General features: G+C 38.6%; 1 protein-coding gene across 1 annotated transcript in view; it reads left to right on the forward strand.

Annotated features, from left to right (window-relative positions):
• The window catches only part of NDUFS4 (NADH:ubiquinone oxidoreductase subunit S4), a 112994-nt gene that overhangs the window by 83996 nt on the left and 5231 nt on the right, over window positions 1–23767 (forward strand). Inside the window, exon 4 of the mRNA XM_008262198.4 lies at window positions 1932–2005. Coding sequence (XP_008260420.3) covers window positions 1932–2005 — 74 coding nt within the window. The remainder of the gene's footprint in view (window positions 1–1931; window positions 2006–23767) is intronic.

Consider the following 23767-nt stretch of genomic DNA (forward strand, 5'->3'; position numbering starts at 1 on the left):
GTAACCACTATCGTGAGTTGTAATAACATAGATTAGCTTACCTAATTTTCTACTTAAGAGAATCAATCTTTTATGTTCTCTTCTGTGACTAGCTTTTTTGTTTATGTTTGTGAGAATTGTCCACTACTTACTGATGAGCATTTGTATAGCTTTCAGTTGGGATTATTATGTATAATATTAAAGTGAAGAATTTTGTACATACCTTTTGTCTAATTTTGTCACTTCCTATTATACTATTGTGAAACATTTGTCATCAGTTAATCAAAAACAATTTATTTGAAGTGTTAAAAATCTATTAATTCTCTGCTTACTTATGCTTCTCAAGTTGCTGACAGTAGCAATGAGATTACTGTAGAGGGTTGATTTTATGCTGTGTTGGGGTAGGTACATTTCAGCTTTACCCCTAGTCTTATTTCTGGAACATAGTATCAAAAATAAAATGGCATGGTCTTTCTGAGTGTTGCTTAAAAAAAAAAAAAAAAAAAAACACAGATTCAGTCTCCCATGTAGCATAGACTTTCTGAAATCTGTTCACTTCTTTCAGCCTTCACAGTTATAGTGTTAGAGCCTTCCCAGTTCATGTGCAGTTTAAAAGTTCCCCGCTCTTTGTGTTCTTCCTTTTCACTATTATTTCCCCTAAATTTGCAGCTCCTCTGATAGTCCTGCACTCTATCCCCAGACTTCTTGTGCTGAGAAGACTATGCTTTCTTCTTGAGTTCCTCTTGCTGTCTGGGCAAGAAAATACCTTTAGGAGAAAAAAATAAATATAATCCAGTCTGGTTCCTTTTTTTTTTTTTTTTTTTAAAGCATTGAATTCTCTCCTTATTTTCCTGCCTTTAGCTACTTTCTGGTCTTCTTAAAATGTCTTTTTGCCTTTTCCAGAGTTTATAATTATTATTCATGTAATTGTTAGCCTGTTATATCTGATATAAGCAATTCTTTCATTACCTCAGTTGGAACCCAAGTAACTGAGAATTGAGCAAATGAAGTCTAGAAATAAAAGCACAAATTATATTTAGTGGAGATTGAAAGAGAAATTACACATAATTGGAAGAGCATAGGGTATGAAAGTCTTGATGGAAAAGGTGAACCATGAGGGATGGTAGGGATAGACTACCATATGTAGAGATAGTGGGAGAGATTCTAAGTGGAAGGAACAAATTGAATTAATAGGAAAGTACAGGATGCATTTAGAGGAATAGTTAACAATCTGATTTGACCAATTGGTTACTTGGGAAATTACTTAAGGCTAGAGAAGGCCAGGCAATTGGTACAGTGGTTAAGACACTGCTTGGAATTCTCACATCCCATACTGGAATGCCTTGGTTCAAGTTCCACCTCCCCTCCCATGCCATCTTCCTGTTAATGTTCACCCTGAGAGGCAGCAGGTGGTGACTCAAGTAATTGAGTCCCCTCTTCCCATGTGGGAGACCCAGATTGAGTTCCTAACTTCTGGCTTTCACCTGGCCCCACCTTGGCCATTGCAGGCACTTGGGTAGCAGACCAGCAGATTGGAGACCTCTATCTCCCTCTCTTTCCCTTCCCTTTGTTTCTCTACTTTTCAAATAATTAAAAAAAAAAAAAAAAAAAGGCTAGAAACTTTTTGAAGTTTTTGAGTTGAGCAGTGTGTTTAGGAATTGAACTTCAGGAAAATTAATCTGGAAGCTTGGTGAAGAGTGGATTGGAATCAGGAAAGCATGCAGATTAGTGGGGAGGGCATTATAGTAGTTCAGGAAAGAGAGTGTAAACTGGTGGTGGCAATATTCCTAGGAAACAGCTAGAAAATATAGGAGGAGGAGGAGAATGGAAGAATGGGAAGAGTGATTGGAAGAACGGTGGCGTTGGTATCTTTGCAGTTGGAAATCTCTCATATTTAACACCAAAAAAGAAAATATTATAATGACTTTATTTTCTAAACATCTTTTTTACAGGGCCGATCCCTTGTCCAACATGGTTCTAACCTTCAGTGCTAAAGAAGATGCGGTTGCCTTTGCAGAAAAAAATGGTATGTTTGGTGGTCTGTTTTGATTTCAACATCATCAACATATGATTTCATTTTCTTCACTTTAATTAAAGTCATCCAAGGATACAGATTTTCTTTTGCAAGGAAGCTTTCAATAAATCTAATCAAGTGATTGTTAGGCTTCGTTTCATCAGAATGCTCACCTTTCAAAAAAGGCAACATAAAATGGAATGCTTATGTAATATTAAAAAAAACTATTTAATTTGAAAGGCAAGGAATAAAAACTCCCTAACACATTTCTTGCTTATGAATGCCTCTGCGAATTTTTTACATAAGATTATTTAAATTCTAAGCCAAGGTAGTTTATTTCAGTTTTGACACCTCTGTTTATTAAGCTCTGTCTTACTTTGAGCCAAAAATCTAATTCCTATTAGTCCATCTCTTCAGTTTCTTGAAAATTGTTATCATAATCCTCTAAAATTTCCTTTATGCTTACATATCTGCTTTTCTAGATATGGTAGGCCTAATATTAAGCATAATGGTAACTGTATAATTATATTAGTGCATCCTAAGTGTGTATTATGGTCCTTTAAAGTTTGTGGAAAATTGAATTAAAGGAGGCAAGTTTATTTTGGTGCAAAAATTTTTGAAATCTACGCATCTCAACACATTTTTATGAACTTTTTAAAAGATCATTTGTATGCATGGATTTAAATATTTTCAATAATTTACCTTTTATTTCATTTTGCTAAAACTTTATTTTTTAAGATTTATTTATTTATTTATTTATTTGAAGTGCTGAATTACAGACAGGGAGAAGCAGAGAGAGAGATCTTCCATCTGCTGGTTTACTCACTAGATGGCCGCAATGGCCAGGGCTATGCTAGGCTGAAGCCAGGTGAGCTTCTTCCAGGTCTCCCATGTGGGTACAGGGGCCCAAGCACCTGGGCCATCTTCTGCTGCTTGAAAGTAGAGCAGCCAGAACTGGAACCCATGCCCATATAGGACACTGGTGCTACAGGCAGCGGCTTGATCACTACACAATAGCACCAGCCCCCTCACTCATTGGTTTTGGAACAGCCACCTTCCATCATTGGTTTGTGTTGATCTTACTATCAATACAAATGCAAAATGTCATTTTGCATATCATTTGCTACTATTAAGCTAACATAGGGTAGTGAAAAGAGGCTTGAAATCAGACTAGTCTGGATTCTAATCCTTGCTGTATCACTAGGAAGCTATATTACTCTGGATTAATTTCATAATGGACCAAGTGCCCATGTTTCAACTGTGAAGAAACATGTTATGAAGTGGGAATACATGTTACAATGCCCGACACATAATAATCCTTAACTGTTAGTTTTGATATTCATAATCTTGGGGCCTGCGATGTGGCATACTGGGTAAAGCCACCACCTGCAATGCCAGCATCCCCTATGGGCGCTGGTTTGAGTGCCAGCTGCTCCACATCCAGTCCAGCTCCCTGCTGATGCCCCTGAGAAAGCAGAAGATGCCCCAAGTGTTTGAGCCCCTGCACCCACATGGGAGGCCTGGAAGGAGCTCCAGGCTCCTGGCTTCAGCCTGGCCCAGCCCTGGTCATTGCACCTATCTGGGGAGTGAACCAGAAGAAGGCAGATCAAGCTCTCTCTTTCTCTCCCTCTCTGTAAGTCTGCCTTTCAAATAAATAAATAAATAAAAATGAAATTCAGATTCCTACCATCTGGTATTGCTATTGTTATCTCCCTGAGATTTAACTGCATCACTGTATATTTGTACTCAGTTCATTCTATTTGATAAAACATGTTAGAAAATCTCCCAAATTTAACACAGAAGTAGATATTCAAGATCTAGTTGGTCAAAATGAATTTAATTTAACCATCTATTTGAATGATTTGGCTAATGGTTGTTTAAGTACATTGTTATAATGAGGCAGTATAGAAATGCAAAAGATTATTAGTATTATATAACATATTTGACATATAAATGTGAAATCATCATATAGGTTGCTATTTCCCCTCCCCCTCCAATTAGTATATAGCTTATAATTAAAAGTCAGAGGCCAGACTACATGGGTTTGAATCCATGTTGACTATGAGTTTATTAATGTATAAGTTATCTTCAGAAAGTTAATGGAAAATGTGTATTATGAAAAAGCTTTCAGGGCCAGTGCTGTGGTGTAGCAGGTAAAGCCGCTGCCTGCAGTACCAGCATCCCATATGGGCGCCGGTTCGAGTCCCGGCTGCTCCACTTCCAATCCAGCTCTTGACTATGGCCTGGGAAAGCAGTAGAAGATGGCCCAAGTCTTTGGGCCCCTGCACTCATATGGGAGACCTGGAAGAAACTCCTGGCTCCTGGCTTCGGGACGGCCAGCAGCTCCAGCTGTTGGGGCCATTTGGGGAGTGAACCAGAGGATGGAAGACCTCTCTCTCTTTGCTTCTCCTCTTCTCTCTGTGTAACTGTAACTTTCAAGTAAAATAAATAAATCTTAAAAAATTTGAAAATCCAGACATAGCTTTTTCTTTTCTTTTTTTAATGTTTTTAGAGATTTGTTTATTTATTTGAAAGGTAGAGTTACAGAGAGGGAGAGGCGGAGGTGGAGGCAGAGGCAGAGAGAGAAGTCTTCCATCTGCTGTTTCACTCTCCAAGTGGTGGCAACAGCCAGTGCTGGGCCAGACCAAAAGCCAAGAGCCAGGAGCTTTATTTGGATATTCCACATGGTGACAGGGGTCCAAGCAGTTGGTCCATCTTCTACTGCTTTCCTAGACACTTTAGCAAGGAGCTGGATTGGAAGAGGAAGAGCCAGGACTTGAACCAGCACCCATATGGGATGCCAGTGCTTACAGGGGACAGCTCTACCAGCTATACTACAGCTCCAGCCTCTTGAAAAAAATTTTTTGGCATCAAAATAAATCCCTACTAACTTGTTACAACATATCTGAAAAGGATTAGTTTCAGGCACTAAGAAGGATGGTAAGACATTAGTTTAAGAAGAGTTCCTATCAGAGCAGTTTGAATTCTGCTAAAATTGGAGTGAGAACAAACATCAAATTTATGGTAAAGCATGGGTGAAAGAATGGAACAATCATGATGCTTTTCATAATGCTAATAGTGACAGTGCCTCCCCCCATCAGAAGTTTACAAACGGATGACTCATTTTAAGAAAGGATGAGACAATGTGAAGATGAATTTGTGGGGGGAAAAATTCTTTTCATGCTCTAATTGAAAAGGACCAACGATTAACAGCAGAAACAAAATAGTCAACACCACAGACACCTTAATTGGTTCAGTTTACAAAACTATGACTAAAGTAGACAAACTTTTACTGGTTGGTACCAAAACTGTTGTGCTTGGATCAGCTGCAGTCAAGAGCAGAACTTTCAGTGGAAATTTTAAATAAGTGGGATCAAGATGCTGAAGCATTTCTTCCAAGATTTGTAATAAGAAATGAAACACGACTTTACCAGTATGATCCTGAAGACAAAGCACAATCAAAGCAATGGTTATTAGGGAGTGGAAGTGGGCCAGTCAAGAGCAAGGGGTCATAACAACAGTTTTTGGTGGGATGCTGAAGGCATTTTGCTTGTTGACTTTCTGGAGAGGCAAAGAATGATAATATCTGCTCATTAGGAGAGTGTTTTGAGAAAGTTAGCCAAAGCTTTAGTAGAAACATGCCTGTAAAAGCTTCACTAGAGTGTCCTTCTCTACCATGATAATGTTCTTTCTTCTTATAAAACAAGGGGAATTTTGTGAATTTCAGTGCTAACTCTTTAGGCACGCCCTTTACAGGTCTGATTGGGCTCTTTGTTTCCTAATCTTTCAAAATCTTTAAGGGGCACCAATTTTTGTTCAGTTAACAAAGACTGCATTGACGTGGGTAAATTCCCAGGACCCTCAATTCCATAGAATTGAACTAAATGGCCAGTATCACCACTTACAAAAGTGTCTTGAACTTGATGAAGTTTATGCTGAGAAATAGTTTTTATATTTTTTAATTTATTCTTTCTATTTGAAAGGGTGACAGAGAGGGAAATATCTTCCATTCCACTGCTTCACTGCCCAAATGCCCATAAGTGCTAGACCAGGTTAAAAGTCAGGAGCCCTGAATGCCATCCAATCTCCCATGTTAGATAGCAGGGATTTAACCACTTGAGCCATCATCTGCTACCTCTCAGAATCCTATTAGCAGGAAACTGAGTTGGAAACAAGAATAGCTGGGACTTCAACCAAGCACTGCGATACGGGATTCAGCAGTTCTATGGGACATCTTAACCTGCTGTACCACAAGCCCACTTCTCAAACACACACCCTTTTTTAAAAAATTTTTTACTTTAAATTCCATTTTTCCATGAATACCCGGAAGTAACCTATTTCTGATGAGAACTGCTGTGAGGATTACATGAAGTAATAAAAGCAAAATCTGATACACAGTATATAATTTCATATAAATGTAACCCATAATTAGTAATAGACTTCTAGAAATTTTTTGGTAAAAAAGCTTAAGTACAATTCCTTATTAACACTTTCTTGCTAGATTCCAAATTTCTTAGTCGTGTAATTATTCTTAAATCAGTCATAGTCATTAAAATAATATCTAAGGGGCCAGTGCTGTGGCACAGCCGGTTCTAGTCCTGGTGGCTCCTCTGTGGCCTGGGAAAACAGTAGAAGATGACCCAAGCACTTGGACCCTTGCACCCGCATGGGAGACCCAGAAGAAACTCTTGGCTTCTGGCTTCGGATCAGCCCAGCTGCAGCCGTTGCAGCAATTTGGGGAGTGAACCAGCAGATGGAAGACCTTTCTCTCTGTCTCTCCCTCTCACTGTCTGTAACTCTACCTCTCAAATAAATAAAATCTTTTAAAAAAGTATTTTGATTTAAACTAACATTATCAAAATATTAATTTTTTACAACTATAACATAGTTCTCAAAAATAGTTGCTAATGTTTCCCATCTTTTCAGCCTACTGTATTTGATGTCTGACACCTTGAAAATTATTCATTTGATGTCTGTAACAAGTTTAATAACAGGAAATCTAATTGAACTGTTAAGTCCTTGGATAATCTCACTCTAAGTAGTCAGGATTGCATGACTACAGTTGCCATGTGAGTTGCAGGGTGTGAACTAACCACTGCTGTCATTGGAATCTGTTGCCTTTCCAATATCGCTGTCTCCCAGAGAAACAACATTAAGTAACATTATCAAAATATGTAGAAGATATAACTTGAAAAAGCTTAGTGAATAGTAACTTTTAAAACTATAGACTAACAGTGGATCAGGAATTTTAACCTATGATACAGCAGCAACTCTAATTTGATCATTACTTTGTCCTTCAGTACCTAGCACAAAATCTGATGTGTAATGAAGAGTCATTATCTGGTGAAATTAATGACTTTCTAAAATATAATTGTCTACTCAAGAATTTGAAGCCATTCTGATCTACTGATGAAGTCCTCAATGATTATTCCTTTCTTGAATTCACTATGGTACTTGTGTAATCTGTTTATTTAACTTTTAGCTATATAATATTTTAAATAGATCAGTCCTAGTTCTTCTGCTATGGTGGTGGTAGGGAAATTTAAATAAATGCCATTGAAGTGTTGAGAATCAAAGGGTAGGGGATCTTTTCCAAATTTCACAACATTTCCTTCTCTCCCCCTACCCCCACATTCTGATCCCTTCTTGGTTAGTTAAAACTGGTGAAGGACATAGAAATAGACCCACCCTCTCTCTCCATACCTAACATCATTTTGTTGTGACTTGGTGCTTTTGAAGGTTGGGTGAATCAATGTTCGGGAAGTTAAGACCTTAAACAGAAAAAAATGGTGCAGAAGCACTGATATGTAAAGACTGCCAGGTGAAGAGGCCAGTAACTAGTATTCTGACTCCACAGTTGTCTGCCTCACAGAAGAGCTTGAACATGTCATACTTCTCTAAACTTAGTGTTTGAGAAACCTGTGTCTTCATGTTTGAAATCAGAAGTTGGATTAAGTAATACTCAAAAGCTATAGACCTTAGGCATGGATGTTAAACTCATGCAGCAGCTCAGCTATGTCTTTATTTCTTAATGTTTAGCTCAGTATCTACTCATTACATTATCTAGAGAGAAAAATGTATTTTTGTTATATAGATGATTCTGTGTTGATAGTAAAATCAAGCAAAGTTTATGCATTTGTGAGCTTTAAATGTTTGCCTTTCAGTAGTATTTAGAGATAGAAGGTTAAGCTAAAACTGCCACACCAAAAAAGATAATCTGTACACTTAAGTACTATTCTAGAACAATATTAGACTATTCTAAAACAGTATCCTTTCATTTCCTTCTCAGTTTCATTTCCTGTGGGTCAGGTATTTGATAAGTAATTACGATTCCACATAGTATGCCCACATTCCATATGAGAATGCCTGAGTTCAAGGCCCAGCTCTGCTTCTGATTTCAGCTTCCTGGTAATTTGCACCAGGTGATGGCTCAAGCAGTTTGGTCGCTGCCACTCATATGGAAGACCTAGACTGAGCTGGAGCATTTAGGGACTTAACCAGTGGATGGAAGATCTATTTTACTGTTTCTCTCTTGCTCTGACTTTCCTTTCAAATAAATGAAAATTATTAAAGATTTTTTTGTTTGTTTTTTTGACAGGCAGAGTGGACAGTGAGAGAGAGAGAGAAAGGTCTTCCTTTTGCCGTTGGTTCACCCTCCAATGGCCGCCACGGCGCACCGTGCTGATCCGTTGGCAGGAGCCAGGTACTTATCCTGGTCTCCCATGGGGTGCAGGGCCCAAGGACTTGGGCCATCCTCCACTGCACTCCCTGGCCACAGCAGAGAGCTGGCCTGGAAGAAGGGCAACCGGGACAGAATCCGGCGCCCCGACTGGGACTAGAACCCCGTGTGCCGGTGCCACAAGGCGGAGGATTAGCCTAGTGAGCTGCGGCGCCGGCTCAAAGATTTTTAAAAATAAATGTTAACTGAAAGTCATGACCATTACTTCACTGGACATAAAAGATTGTATTAAGCAGAATCAGTAAAATGAGGAATAAGATTTTCAGATTCAGTTTTTTTCTAGCAAACGTTTAATACCTGCAAATTATATTTTGAGACTCATAGACTCTACCTGTGAAACTCCAGGCTAGTTTTCAGAAACTATTTTATCTATGTTACCTTTTCCTGATCCCTTTTCTTTTGCCCCTCTCCCACTCATAGTAGGTCAGTTCTCTCTTCCTTTTAACTTCCACAATAATTATAATTTTATTTATGAGACTCAGGTAACATATATCAATGTCATCATTACAAAAGCTACATTCATAAACACGAAATCATGGGCTATACTATACTAAGTGCTTTTCATTCATTCTCATTTAATCCTCACTACAACTCTATGAAGCAGGAACAGTTCTCCCCATTTTATAGTTCACGGACACTGGTGTTTCGAGGCATCATTAGCTAACAAGGTCACATACTGTAAGGATTTTTTTTTGTTTTTAAGCAGTTTGGTTCTTTCACTTAGATATTGTCCATGATGTCTTTTCAGCTACAGTGGTAGAATTGAGTAGTTGTAAAAACCTAAAAACAATTACCCCTTGGATCTTTACAATTGATGTTAGCTTACCTCTGTTCTAAACCATTATATGTACTACCTCAATAATATGAGACTTTTATAAATCCCCCAAATACCCTTTATTCAAGTATCTCCAGTGCTCTGTAGTTAATAGGCAAACTCCTCAACTGATAATTCAAGGTTCTTCACAATAAAAGGACTGTCACCAAAGTTCTACCTGTATTTGACTAAGCCCCAACTCTTCTTATATACTAAACTTGCTATATAAACTTTCTGCCACCTACCCCTCCTACATATCATTCCCTTTCTCATTTTTGTCCCTACCTGTGAAACTCCAGACTAGCCTTCAGAAACTATGTTCCCTCCTTTCTCAATCCCTGATCTTTTTCCCTTTTTCATTCCCACTGAATGAATTCTTTTTAACTTCCACAATAATTTTGTTCTGTTCTTACAGCTGTTATAGTATGATTATATATAGTATGATGTTATTTATTACACACACATATGAATAAATGTATAAATTTCTGAATAAAATACAAAAAAGGTTACATACATTTTTGTATTTTATTCATTCAGAAATATATTAAATACCCTTTTGGATATCAGCACCTTCTTGCTAGGCTCTGGGGATAGTTAAGTAAGGCATTATTACCACCCTGCTAAAACTATAATACTTTATCTTGCCTACTGTTTATAATCACTTTTCAAGGGAAAACAGCAAATCCCATTTATCTTTATCTCAATGTGGTAAATTTGGGGGCTAGTGCTGTGGTACCACCATCCCATATGGGCACCGTTCAAGTCCCGGCTGTTCCACTTCCAGTCCAGCTCCTTGCTCATGCACCTGGGAAAGCAGCGGAGGATGGTCAAAGTCCCTGGGCCCCTGCATCCCGGTGGAGACCTGGAAGAAGCTCCTGGCTCAGCTCAGCTCTGGCTATTGCGGCCATTTGGGGAATAAACCAGTGGATGAAAGACCTCTCTCTGTCTGTCTGTCTCTCTCTCTGTAACTCTTGAAAATAAATAAAATACTGGTGAATTCGAATAATAAATTTAGTGATGTTGTAAACTATTCAGATTATATTTTAACCTTTTATGTAAATCACTTCTACTTTAACCTTTATGTCACTCACTTTAGAAGAACTGTTAATTCTCTCTAATTAGAAATCTGAAGATGGGGCCAATGTTGTAGCACAGCAAGTTAAGTAACACTTGCAACACTGCCATCCACTTTCAGAGCACTGGTTCAAGTCCCGGCTGCCCTGCTTCTAATCTAGCTCCCTGTCAGTGCACCTGGGAAAGCAGAACAAGATGGCCCAAGTACTTGGCCCCCTGCCACCTATGTGGGAAACCTAATGGAATTTGGGCTCTTGGCTTGTTGCAGCCATTTGGGCATTGAACCAGCAGATGGACGATCCCTCTCTCTCCCTATCTCCCTCCTTGTCACATTGGCTTTCAAGCAAATAAAAATCTTTAAAAAAGATCTGAAGAAAGAAAATCTATAAGAATGACTGGCAATTTTTTTATTAGGGTGAAAAGAATTTTCCTTTCTCCCTTTGAAAGTTTAATAATTGAGTCTGTGAAATAAACAGATTAACAGGAGAAAAGGCATACAAATTTATTAAATACATGCATACATACAAAATAGGAGATGCAAAGGAGGGCAATGTGGTTGAGACGTCTATAGCCTCCAGAGCTACAGAAAGGAATAAGTGCTTTGGGATTTCTGAGGGAAGATGGCAGTAGGCTGTGGGAGGGTGAAGAGAAGAAACACAAGGTGGTTTTACTATGTAGATGAAGACTTAAGTACTAACCCTCCCAAAGAACAGCTGTGTCAGTCTCTGGTTGAGGCCCTTCAACCTTTAGTTTTTTTCCTGTGATACTGAGATCTTGTCTAATAAAACAAGCCCAAGATCAGTCATACATCTCTTAACTGATGGGGCCCAGGTTTCTGGATTCCAAATATAATAATTCCTCTGTGATGCTATGATGTTGGTAGATTTAAGAAATTAATCTTATAGATCTGCACTGTCCAATAGGGTAACCACCAGCCAAACATGGCTATAGCATTTGAAATATACTATAGTGGATTTCAGAGACTTAGTATGAGAAAAACAGTGTATCTCAATTTTTATTCTATGTTAAGACATTATAATCATTTTTGTTTTTTAAAAAAATTCGTTGCTTTATGAGGGCTACTAGAACATTTTAAATGTATAGTTCATGTATTTCTATTGGACAGCATTGATCTAGAGTACTTTTCAATATACAAAATATACATTATATTCATATTCTCAGTATCGACTGATATATACTCTATAGTTGATATGAGAAATAGGAAAAATCTTTACTTGGAAAAGTTAAAATTTTATAATTCTTAAAAATGCAGTTCTGTTCTTCAGTTGCTCTTAGTGTGAATTAAGGATAAGTGGAAACTTTTATAATAGTGAAGTATAGAGAGAGAATCATGAAATCCCAAGTTGATCACTTTTCAGTTACTTAACAAAATAAGGTCTTCTACACGTCTTTTTATATGAAAATGTTCTCATCACCAAGACTAAGAGAGGTTCTTTCTCTTCCTATTGATAATTCCTGTACCTGCTTACCATCCCTCCCACCCTCTATCCCCACCCTTTTTTATGTAGCTCTCTTTTTCACCATGCCTCACTTTCTATGGAAAGCTAGTTCTCTGAAATTGGGAGAGGGAAAGAAGAGAAGGCTGAGTGTCCCCTGTTGCTTCTTTTTTCTCCTGCCCTCCCCCACTCTTCCAACTGTTGTCTCTCTGCTACTCCCCATCCCCCAAGGTACTTACACAGGATGCAAAGAAAATATAAATGTCTGTGTCTTTTGGCTTCAACCCCAGGGCCGCCTCCTATGAACAACTCCCTTTAGGCTCAGCATCTATTCCAGGGGAACTCTTCAAAGATAACCTTTCTTTGCAAAAAGAGGGACCAAATATCTGAAGATTTCTCTGAAATGTAGATGAACTTACTTCAGTCCTTTGTATGCTGCAAAGACCCACCTTTCTCACCCTTGTGGCTTTTGTCTTTCCTTGTGTCATGTGAAGGACAAGGAAGAAGAGAAAGCTGCATCTTGGAGAGAGGAGGTGCAAGACAGCTGTGGAAAATTTGGATGGTAGAAGACTAGGCTCTACTACCATTTACATGCTAATGAAAACCAGAAATGCCCTTTTTTCCCCTTTTGATCTGATTTGAAACTTTGTGACTTTTCTCTGGTATGTCATTTTACCCCCTTGTGTTATTCTCATTGTTGTTAGCTGTAAAAACTCTTTGAAATTCTTAAAATGAAGGGTTTCTTTCATGAATAGGAGGGCAGAGGACACACTGTGAAACTGCTTTCTGTTAACAATGGGTCTGCTGGGAAAGAAAACCCACCTCTGAAGTAATGGAAGGTATAGACAGGGAAGGACACAGTCAGGTGGGTGCCTGGATCCAGGAAAATGGAGAAATTATTGGAGATGTAGCCCAGGATTTAAAATTTGTGAACACAACAGAAAGTCTGGACTTCCACCTAACTTAACCTTTTATAAAGGTCTCAACTCCCATCTATAAATCTCTTAAAAAAATTTTTTTAAACCAAAGAATCATTACTATCACACAGATATAAAACTTAAGAATTTATTTTAATGATATAAGATAATTAAGCAGATATTGTGTGTTCAAAGTATATGTATAAACCAGTACACAAATGTATTTGGAATAAAAGAATGTTGAAATGAATTACACATGGGAGGGAATTAAATCACTACCAGTAGGAAGAAGGTCATCATTTACCTATATCTCAACTATTTACAACTTAAAAAAGTTGCCCTAATAGCTGAAAGACAAGAAATTGAACTAAAACTTAATAACTTGGGAAGGTATGATACAAACAATACATAGTTTTCCTTTGAAGTAATTTTTTTCTCTTCTTTCCCCCTTTTGATAAGGAAATGTCAACAAGATAGTATTAATGATCACAAAATATGATTGGTGTGATATTTGTCCTGAATGTTCACATAAGCAGCAGAAAGTATTAATTTGCCATATAGGCTTGCTTGCTTTCTTATGAGAGAGAGAGCCCACCAGCTTGTTCAGTCTCCAAATCCCCATAATGGCAAGATTTGATCTGGACTGAAGCCAAAGCCCAAATGCAATCCAGATCTCCTATGTGGGTGGCAAGAACCCAACTATTTGAGCTATTACTGCTGCCCCTCAGGGTCTGAATGGTAGGAAGCTGAAGTCATGAGCCAGAGCCAGGTACTGAACCCAGGTACTATGATGTGGGATGCCGTTGTCATAATTGGCATATTAACTTCTAGGCTAAAATCTACCCCAACATAAGCTGGGATTGCTTTTTTTGTGGGGAGGGGGCAGAAGTAGTGATTCCAGCTTTGCTGAAATTTTCACAAAGGAATCTCAGATTGGACTTTAAGTCTCTTAAGCCAAGAATTTGCCATCAGATCTACCAGGGTACCTGTTAATTCCAGGAAATCTCTTTTCAACTTCCCCCAGATATCCTAAGGCTACCTATAAGGCTGGGAACCCTTAGGCTTGGTACCAGGCACTTTTTTTGGAAGGACTTCATGAAGTCAATCTTAGTTCCTTAAAATTGTCTATTCATATTTGAGTAAAAAGGCCTCTCTCAAATATGTCACTCCAGGTAAGACTTTGGTTACATAACCATTGTTTCCAGTTACCTCCTCGTGAAATGGGAGACAGATTGTTATTGAAATATGCAGATAGATATATTACCACAAAATATTTGGGAAGTTTCCAAATTCTGGAATAGTCACATGGTTCAAATGAGCTATCATTTACAAATCCTTTTTGACTCTATGGATATCTTGAAAGTGTTGTGGGAATGTTTCCCAGTTGTTTTATTCCAGGCCTATGAGATGTGAATTCAAAGCAGGGACATAAGTACAAAAATGGGAGCAGGATTTATTTAAAAAGTGATTACACTTTCAGATGATGGTGTGGGCAACCTCATGACAAGAGATGCTTGCCATGAGAGGGGAAGAGGGAGAAGAGAGGGGGGAGGGGGAAGGGGGGGGGAGACAAAGCTGCCCACAAGGAGAGAGAGTATCTGAGTCCAAAAAGAGAGACAGAGTCTGATGTTGTGCCTCTGATGAGACAGAGCAAGATTCCCCTCCTAGTCCAATGGACTCCTTTATGGGGTAGGGGTGGTACCCTAATCGAATATCCCAAGCAGGGTGGAGTTTGGGTAGGGTTCAGTGTACCTGATGCCTTCTGGATAAGTTTTCATGGTGTCTGCATCTGGAGCTCATTTTACTTGTGCTTCGTGTGTCCTCTTGTTGCTGGAGGTGACTTGGGTGCGTTGTAGCAAGGTGAGTATGCTAGATTGGTCTACAAGGGAGTGGAGTTAGAGTGCAAGGCTAGAGACAGGAACTCTGGAAAATCTTCCAGCTCTTTTATTCCCTGACTGCTTGCCTAGCCCCATATCAAAAGGACTCCGTTAAATGTTAAAAAAAAAAAAAAAAAAAAATTGGAATGTTAAAATGTCAGCAGTATTCCAGACATAAAACTATAATCAGCCATCATCCACTTCATTCAGTACTGTATAATTAACTTTTATCCCACTGGATCATAAATTTTACCGCTTCTCTCAACTAAGTCCTAAAAACCCTGATTGAGTACACTGGTATGCCAGTATTGTGGCAAAGTAGGTTAAGCTGTTTCCTGTAGTGCCAGCATCCCATTTGGGCACTTGTTCGAATCCCAGCTTCTCCACTTCCTTTCCCTGCTAATGTACCTAGGAAAGCAGCAGAAGGTGGCCCACGTATTTAGTGGGCCCTGCCACCCTTGTGGGAGACCCAGATAAAGCCCCTGGGTTCAGCCTGGCTCAGCTGTCCCAGCAGATGGAAGCTAGCATTCTTGCTTTCTCTCTCTCCCTGTCTATTTCACTGTAACTCTGCCTTTCAAACAAAACAAATAAATATCTATTTAAAAAAAAAAAAAAAAGCCTATCTCAGAGTATCTTAGATACTCTACAGGGCCTCCAGACCATCTTTCTCTGTTGAAGAGGAGTCATTTTGGCCTGTAACTGATTGCTAAGAGCTTTGAGGGAAGCTTCAGAGTAAAACAAACCAAAACCATAGCTATAGATGATTATAAAAAGGCACCAGAATAACTGTAATTTTCAAAAGTGAAATATGTAAGGGTATGTATAAGAACAGAACTTTGACAGCCCAAAAAATTGTAGACAAAATATACATAATTTTAGACTGTTTTAAAAAAATATAAAAACCATTCATCTAATTTATAAAAATGGATGAACATACTATATAGGTAGAAAGGTGTGATACCTATCATATGGCTCACAACCAGTATTCCTGTAACAAAAGAGACTAGTAAAAGAAAAGCATAGCAGATTTATTTAATCAACATTTTTCATGGGAGCCTTTGGAAATGAAGTCTGAAAGACAGTGAAATCTCTCCAATCTCATGCTTAGGTTCAGCAATATAATTGGACTCCAAGGGTAATAGTAGTAACCTTAGTGATAGTAGACCGAGAAGGGGACCCAACAAGGCCTGTCTGCTTGGGTTCTTCGAACTCCATCTGGCCCTTCTTCCCTCCAGGTGTAACAGGGCAGGACCACTTCTGCACAGCTGGGCAGGGGGTGTCACATGATGTATCAGACAAAATAGGTGAGAGATTTTCTTTATGGTTCGCTTTACACTGAAATGCAGGGAAATATTAGTATTTCAGAGTTTTGGGGCTGGCTTTTGGGTAGAGGGATTTTAATGCCTATGACCTGCCGAGGAATTTGTTTCTATGCTTCTAGGGTAAAAAAAAGAAGGACAAAAAAGGGCTGGAGACCATAAGAAAGATCTTCCTTCTGACCTCCTTTCCTTCTATTTTGAAGTTCCCAGAATGCCAGAGCCCTATACCATAGGGTTTTATTGTCCTGAGCCCCAACTACAGCGTTTACAGAAAAAAAAAAAGTTTTGAGATAGGAATATGCCAAGCATTTATGAAAAATATATAAGAAATACCAAGCAGAGAAATTTAGTAAGTCTGGAATAGGGCCTAAACATCTGTATATTAATAAAACCCAAATAGTGAGATATATTCCCAGTTGGTGTTCACTGACCTCAAAGAGCAATTTAAACTAAAACTGTGACCAAATTAATGTTTAAGAGTATCTGAAAGTACAACTGATAAACCATACTAATTTTTCTATTACCAGGCAAAGCAGTACAGTGAAGGCAATGACAAATCTCTTGCCATTTAGCACATTTTAGAAATATTTATTTTAATAACATTCTATCAAGTGTAACCTTAGGGTAACTAAGAATCTCTTGTGACGTGTTAACTCTTCTTAGCAGCTCATCAATAGAAACGTACCAAAAAACCTAATTATCTTTAGTACTTCTCTCCTAATAAAATGAAAGCATGTGTATCTTTGTAATTTTTTAAAAGCCCTCTGTTGAATCTGAGAGAGAATTTTAGGTGCAAGGATTCTGAAAATTTATTTTGCATTTAGGATTCAGTTTTGGGAAGGCAAAAACAGAAGTTGCTAGGAGATGTGAACGGTTAGAATAGGTATAGAGTCATGAGTGTCTGAGATGATATTTCAAAGTCACTATGAAACATAAAAATAATCATAGAATGTGACATAACTATAAAGAACCTTGGCTTTTGCAAATGACTAGGGACTTAAAGTCAGCAAAAAGCTTATGAGGGTATTCTGACAAACTCCATAGGATCTTTGCATTCTAGGAAGGTTAGACTACAAAAGAATAATCTTTCATATTGTAATTATAGTTGAAGACAGTGAACTATTGAAACAAGCCTATCAAAATTTGCTGATTTCAACATTTCAGTGTTTCAGACTTATTTTTCTTGTATACAGTGTAATCCAAGGCAAATAAAATTTCTTCAAATCTTAAAGATTTATTTGGAAAGCACAATGACAGAGAAGGAGGGAGAGGCAGAGGTCTTCCATCAGCTGGTCAACTCCCCAGTGGCCACAACAGCCAGGGCTGGGCTAGGCCAAAGCCAGGAGCCAAAAACTCCATTCAGATCTCCCACACGAGTGGCAGTGGGCCCACACATTTGGACCATCTTCCTCCCAGGCACATTAGCAGAAAGCTGGGTTAGAAGCAGAGTAGCTGGGACTCTAATTGGCATTGTAAGCAGCAGCTTAATCTGCATACAACACTGGCTCTCTTTCTGCAGATTTTGTGTAACATTCCATATCCATTCTTTTACCATTCTTTCTCATTGTGGCACAGAGTCATTTCCCTGTAGAATATAACTATTGTCCCTTAATAAAAATACATCTTATTACTTGCATGTAAAATTTTGTTATCTCCCAAGGTTATGCTACTGCTATTGTTCCTAGTATAGTTTCATTCATCTGTATTAATTGTATCTTCTAACCAATGTAATTTGATCATTGAGAAACGGATGACTAGAGTATAACAGTTTTCAGTTAACTAGCAGAACTCATAAACACACAGAACAAAACTTTACAGCTGTATACATTCCTTATACTGCAGCTTCTCCAAGTGACAAAAATAAATGCCTTCATTAACAAACCCAAAGGTACAACCTCTTGTAACATGTAACAATAAAAAGCAAAAGTGCATAGTAGTTACAGGGGAGAAAAGATTTCACAGCCATCACTGTATTTATATCTGAGACCCATATAGCAAAAGACAAATTGAAAAGAGAAAAGCACCCAAATAAATTTAAAGAAATGTGACAAGAAAACCTTCAGAAATAGCAAATAGGAAAGCCTGGGTATTTTACACTTAACTTGATGAAGTACATACAAAAATATTTCAGAGGGTTCAAACAAAAATGGGATTAAACTCTGTTGGTACAAGATTTTTCAAATTCATAGTTTTTTCATAATATACATTTTCCATGAACTTCTTAAAGACCCCAGTATGCATAGATTTCAAAAATATTTGAAATTAATAAATTTATTTTTAATTCCATTTTCTGTGAGCTTTTTGAAGTACTCAAAGTTGTACAGAAATGGTTCGACAAAGAGTATGATCAAATGGTACAAACTGGTGGGGACTGAGAACTTAACCAGGTCCAATTGTTCATATTCTCTGTGGCATTCCTTTCTTCTTGGTGCAAGGCACATGCAGGTCTTACAACCTCTTTCAGCAGAACACCAGAGAGTTCTTTTATCACCTACTTGAGCAGTCATAGGCAGGAAAAAGTTGAAGTGGCCTATTCCCGATTCTGCTGTTTCTTCACTGCCAGGGTGTCATGTATTGGGATACTGTGCCTTGAACCCCATCGTAATCAATGGTTTGATAGTCTGTCTTATTCAGAAATCATTTAGGTATCTAATAAATATTTGTTGATATTGTTTGATTTTAAATTATTTAACTGTCTCAGAAATCAATTTCTAAAATAACATACTACAAAACATAATTATTGTGGAAGCCAGAATAATCACTCAATTTAGTTCAACACAGATTTATATTTTTTCATGACTATGACCATTGAAGCAGAAGTAATGCTAACTTATTTTATCAATAAACTTGTATAACATTAGGAAGAACATATCTGAGTAGAATAAAAATCTTGTATGTAACACTGATAAAAATGGCTACTTTCCTCTGACTTATTTAACCAAAATAGTTTACCAAAGATTTACCTATATTTTGTGAACAGGAATTCTTAAAATGTTTTAGTTCATTCCTTTAAAAAATACTTTTTTTGACAGGCTGAGTGAACAGTGGGATAGAGAGAGGTCTTCCTTTTTTCCGTTGGTTCACCCCTCAATGGCCACTGCGGCCAGTGCACCGCGCTGATCCAAAGCCAGGAGCCAGGTGCTTCTTCCTGGTCTCCCATGCAGGTGCAGGGCCCAAGGACCTGGGCCATCCTCCACTGCCTTCCCGGGCCACAGCAGAGAGCTGGACTGGAAGAGGAACAACCGGGACAGAATCTGGTGCCCCGACCAGGACTAGAACCCAGGGCGCTGGTGCCGCAGGCAGAGGATTAGCCTAGTAAGCTGCGGCGCTGGCCTAAAAAAGAATACTTTTTAAAAATATTTATTTACTTGAGAGACAGGGTGAGAGAGAGAGACAGACAGAAATCCTTGATCCACTGGTTTATTCCCCAAATTCCCACGACAGCCAGTGATGGGCTAGGCTGAAGCCAGGAGCCTAGAACTCCATTTGGGTCTCTTACTTGGCCAGCAGGATCCCAAATACATGGGTCCACCTTCTGCTGCCTCTCAGACACTCACATATGGAATGCAGGTGTTTCAAGAAGTGGCCTAACTTGCTGTGCCATTACACTCCCCCCCCGTAATAAAGAATATTTCTTAGTTCTAACATACTGAAAGTATTAAAAGTTAAATTTCCTTATTTTCTGAGAGTATTAGGATTCTTCAATTCATATAATTACTATTTTTCTCTATAAGCTAATCAGAACAGTACTCCTTTAAGAGATATTACAGGCTGGCGCCGAGGCTCAATAGGCTAATCCTCTGCCTGCGGCGCCGGCACACCGGGTTCTAGTCCCAGTCGGGGCACCGGATTCTGTCCCGGTTGCCCCTCTTCCAGTCTAGCTCTCTGCTGTGGTCCGGGAGGGCAGTGGAGGATGGCCCAGGTCCTTGGGCCTTGCACCTGCATGGGAGACCAGGAGAAGCACCTGGCTCCTGGCTATGGATCAGCGTGGTGCGCCGGCCACAGTGCACCAGCCGCAGCGGCCATTGGGGTGTGAACTAATGGAAAAAGGAAGACCTTGCTCTCTGTCTCTTTCTCTCACTGTCCACTCTGCCTGTCCAAAAAAAAAAAAAAAAAAAAAAAAACAGAGAGATATTACAAAATCTAATTTATAAATGCCATCTAGAGGTAGAAAACCATTACCTACACAACACAGAAGTTATAGACATGGTCACACAGAAAGCTTGTAACTTCAATTCTGAAATTTTAACCATGGGTTAATAATAAACAAAGAATTAGGAAATTTACTGGCCCCTACCAAAGAGCTGTTCTCTTCTCAGTGAGTACAAATTCTTAATTGAATTGTGCTAAAAAATAAACAGAAAAGACTAACCAGATTCTGTCTCTTCTCACCAACAGAGAATAGGCCTCTACAAACCATTAATCTGTTTTCAGGGATCATCAAATAGTCATACTGTAAGCCAATTTCAGAAATAAGTAGCAAAATTCAAAATTATAAAAGCAAAGCAAAATTCTCTTGCTGTTTTGAATTCATCTCTTAGAACCAAGGTGCATGGGCTTAAGACATAAGGTACATTGTTTCTTTGGTGGAAAAGCCTGCCTACCTTTGGTGAGTTTATTAGATGTGTTGGTGAGACCTCCAAAACTGGTGAGAGAAAATTTCCAGAAAAAATAGTCATGACTCTAACATAGATATAAAATGAACATATATTGAAAAATTTTACTTATATAACAGAGCCCAGGCATATGTTATAACCAGTTCAGAGGACAAGTTAAGACAACACAAATTTATAGAGTGAAGAAATGTTGAGGCAAATTGCAAACAGACCAAATTGGTTTTTTGAGGGGGAGTAGATTCAATCACTATAAGATATGACAAATTATGTATCTACCAATTATAGCCAATTCTCCTTATAGTATTCATATTCTGTAAAGTCACCACAAACACTAAATCATCAAAATACTGAAATATTGTTCCTCGTGGCAATAATACAATCAGATTCATGAGATTTCTGCAAGCTTTTGGTTATCTTTTCATGAACTGCTCAATATGAACCTACTTTTATAATGTGTTTTTGTTTAAAGACACCTTATTTAATATCTGCTGTTGATTCATCAACATTTAACTTATAGCCAGCAGCACTGTAACTCATGCATGAATAAACTTTACCTAACACATATACTGGCACATCACAACCTTCTTATGCTTATAAACACTAGTCAAAACTTCAGCACTGTGCTTGGGGAGGGGGTGGCGTTTTACACTATGAAATTACAAATAAGAAGCACAAACATGTGGAACTAAGTAGATCAAGAAAAGTATGCTTGTTTACAAGATGAGAGCTCAAACAGAATACAGAGTGTTACCTTGTGTGACCTTAGCTGGGAACATGTGTATTGGTCAACTCAAATTTTTTGCTGTTGTGTATGTGGGTCACAAATGACCACAGAAATACCAAGTATTGATTTTGGGATTACAAATAAATTTTAGTAGGCATATTTACAGATACAAATAATGGGGATTATTTGTACCTATAACACAAAGACCGTTTTTCATACTCTTTCCTTTTAAACTCCAGTCCCTGGGGGCCAGCATTGTGGCACGACAGGTTAAGTTGCACTTAAAATGCTGGCATCTAGTATCAGGGTAACAGTTCAAGTCCCGGCTGAACCATCCTGCCAATGTGCCTGGGAAGTTCTTGGGCCACTGCTACCCATGTTGGGAGACCTGGAATGGAGTTCCTGGCTCTGCCTTGGCCTAGTTCTGGCTCTTGTAAGCTTTCAGAGTGAACTAGTGAATAGAAGATCCACATCTGTCTTTCCCTCTGTCACTATGCCTTTTTTTTTTTTAATGATTTATTTTATTTATTTGAAAGAGTTACACAGAGAGGTAGAGACAGACAGAAAGGTCTTCCACCCGCTGGTTCACTTCCCAAATGGCTGCAACGGTCAGAGCCCCAAGGACTTGGGCCATCTTCCACTGCTTCCCAGGTCACAGCAGAGAGCTGGATCGGAAGAGGAGCAGCCCGGACTAGAACTGGCATCCATATGGGATGCCAGCGCTTCAGGCAAGGGCTTTAACCTGCTGTACCATGCCCCCACTATGCCTTTCAAATAAATAAATCTTTAAATAACAGACCCATTCTTTGACTGTCTTGTGGTTAGGAAAGATGTCACACTTAACTGCAAAGGCTCCTGAGAAGTCCCTGTATAGAACTCTGAAAGCTTTTGTGTCATAGTGGGAATGTTTTACCTGGTATGGCCTAGTGAGAAATTCCTAGTCTGATCTACTAAGGGTTAAATATTAAGTAGGATTATGGGAATCCCTGTATAGCCCAATTCCCACATGAATAACACCAAAATCTCTTGGAGTCATTTTTTCTATTTGTGTGTTTTCTTTTTAAGATTTTTATTTATTTGAAAGGCAGAATTAGAGAGAGAGAGGAAAGGAGAGGGAGGGAGGGAGAGAGGAGTGGGAGGATGGTTGCATCCACTGGTTTACTCCCCAGATGGCCGCAACAACCAAGGCTGAGCCAGGCAGAAAAGCCAGTAGCTTCAGTGGGGTCTCTCACATGGGTTGCAGGGGTGCAAGCACTTGGCGTCTTCCACTGCTTTTTCCAGGCCATTATCAGGGTTTTGGATCGGAAGCAGAGCAGCCAGGACACAAACTGGCGCACATGTGGGATATCAGCATCACAGGTGGCAGCTCTATCTGTTATGCTACCAATACCTGCCCCATGTGTGTTTTTTTCCAGAAAAATGTGTTAACAACCAACTTTCACATTTACTGTTGGAGTACAAAAGCTGGAGTTCACTAGTATTCTGATTCATTCTATGACAAATTCTCCATAGTGTTGTTCTAATTACTGCTTTGGAAATAATATTCTAACAAGTATATTATTTGAAAAGATAAAATTTAAGGAGCTGACCACTGGCTATCACATCAAAGATTTTGTTTTTGGCGGGACTGGGGTGGAGTGGTGCCACAGAAATGTCAGAGCTACAGCAGGTATGTAGAATATTACTAATTGAGTAAATATTTCAGATACTTCATGTTTTAACCTCTGTGCTAGTTTAAAACATGTAATTTTCAGCAAAAGAATTGTGTTGCTGCCATATCTAAAACCCTGTTGTATCTCTTCTGTAATATTTTCTAAAGATCTAAGATTCTTATAAATTGTTTTGAATCTTCCCTCCCTTCTACTCATTAGACACTTGGTAATTTCAAAGTTGAAAGACTTTAAAATTAAAATTTTGAATTTTTCTTTTTTCTTCCTGCTTTTTTAAATTATACAAGATCTTTCAATAAAGTTCATAGAAAATGCACACATAGTTTCATTTTTCATCAAATCTTTGAAGTACCTGCATATATGAGGTTAATACTTCGCGTCCTGCCAGATATAATGTAGGTACATAGTCTGGAGAGAAATTTTGAAATCATGTAAGTACCAGTATACCTCTCTTTAGCCTCCCAGAGCTTTGTTGTTGTGATCCAATGCTAAAGTTTACATTGGCTGCTAGTTATGTCAACTTGTGCCGGATTACGTGGTAGTTCTTTTTCTGTGCAAAGATCACGA

This window comes from Oryctolagus cuniculus, chromosome 14 (genome assembly GCF_051225735.1).
Source record: "Oryctolagus cuniculus isolate XC-2025 breed Fujian yellow rabbit chromosome 14, ASM5122573v1, whole genome shotgun sequence".
Lineage (NCBI taxonomy): Eukaryota > Metazoa > Chordata > Mammalia > Lagomorpha > Leporidae > Oryctolagus > Oryctolagus cuniculus.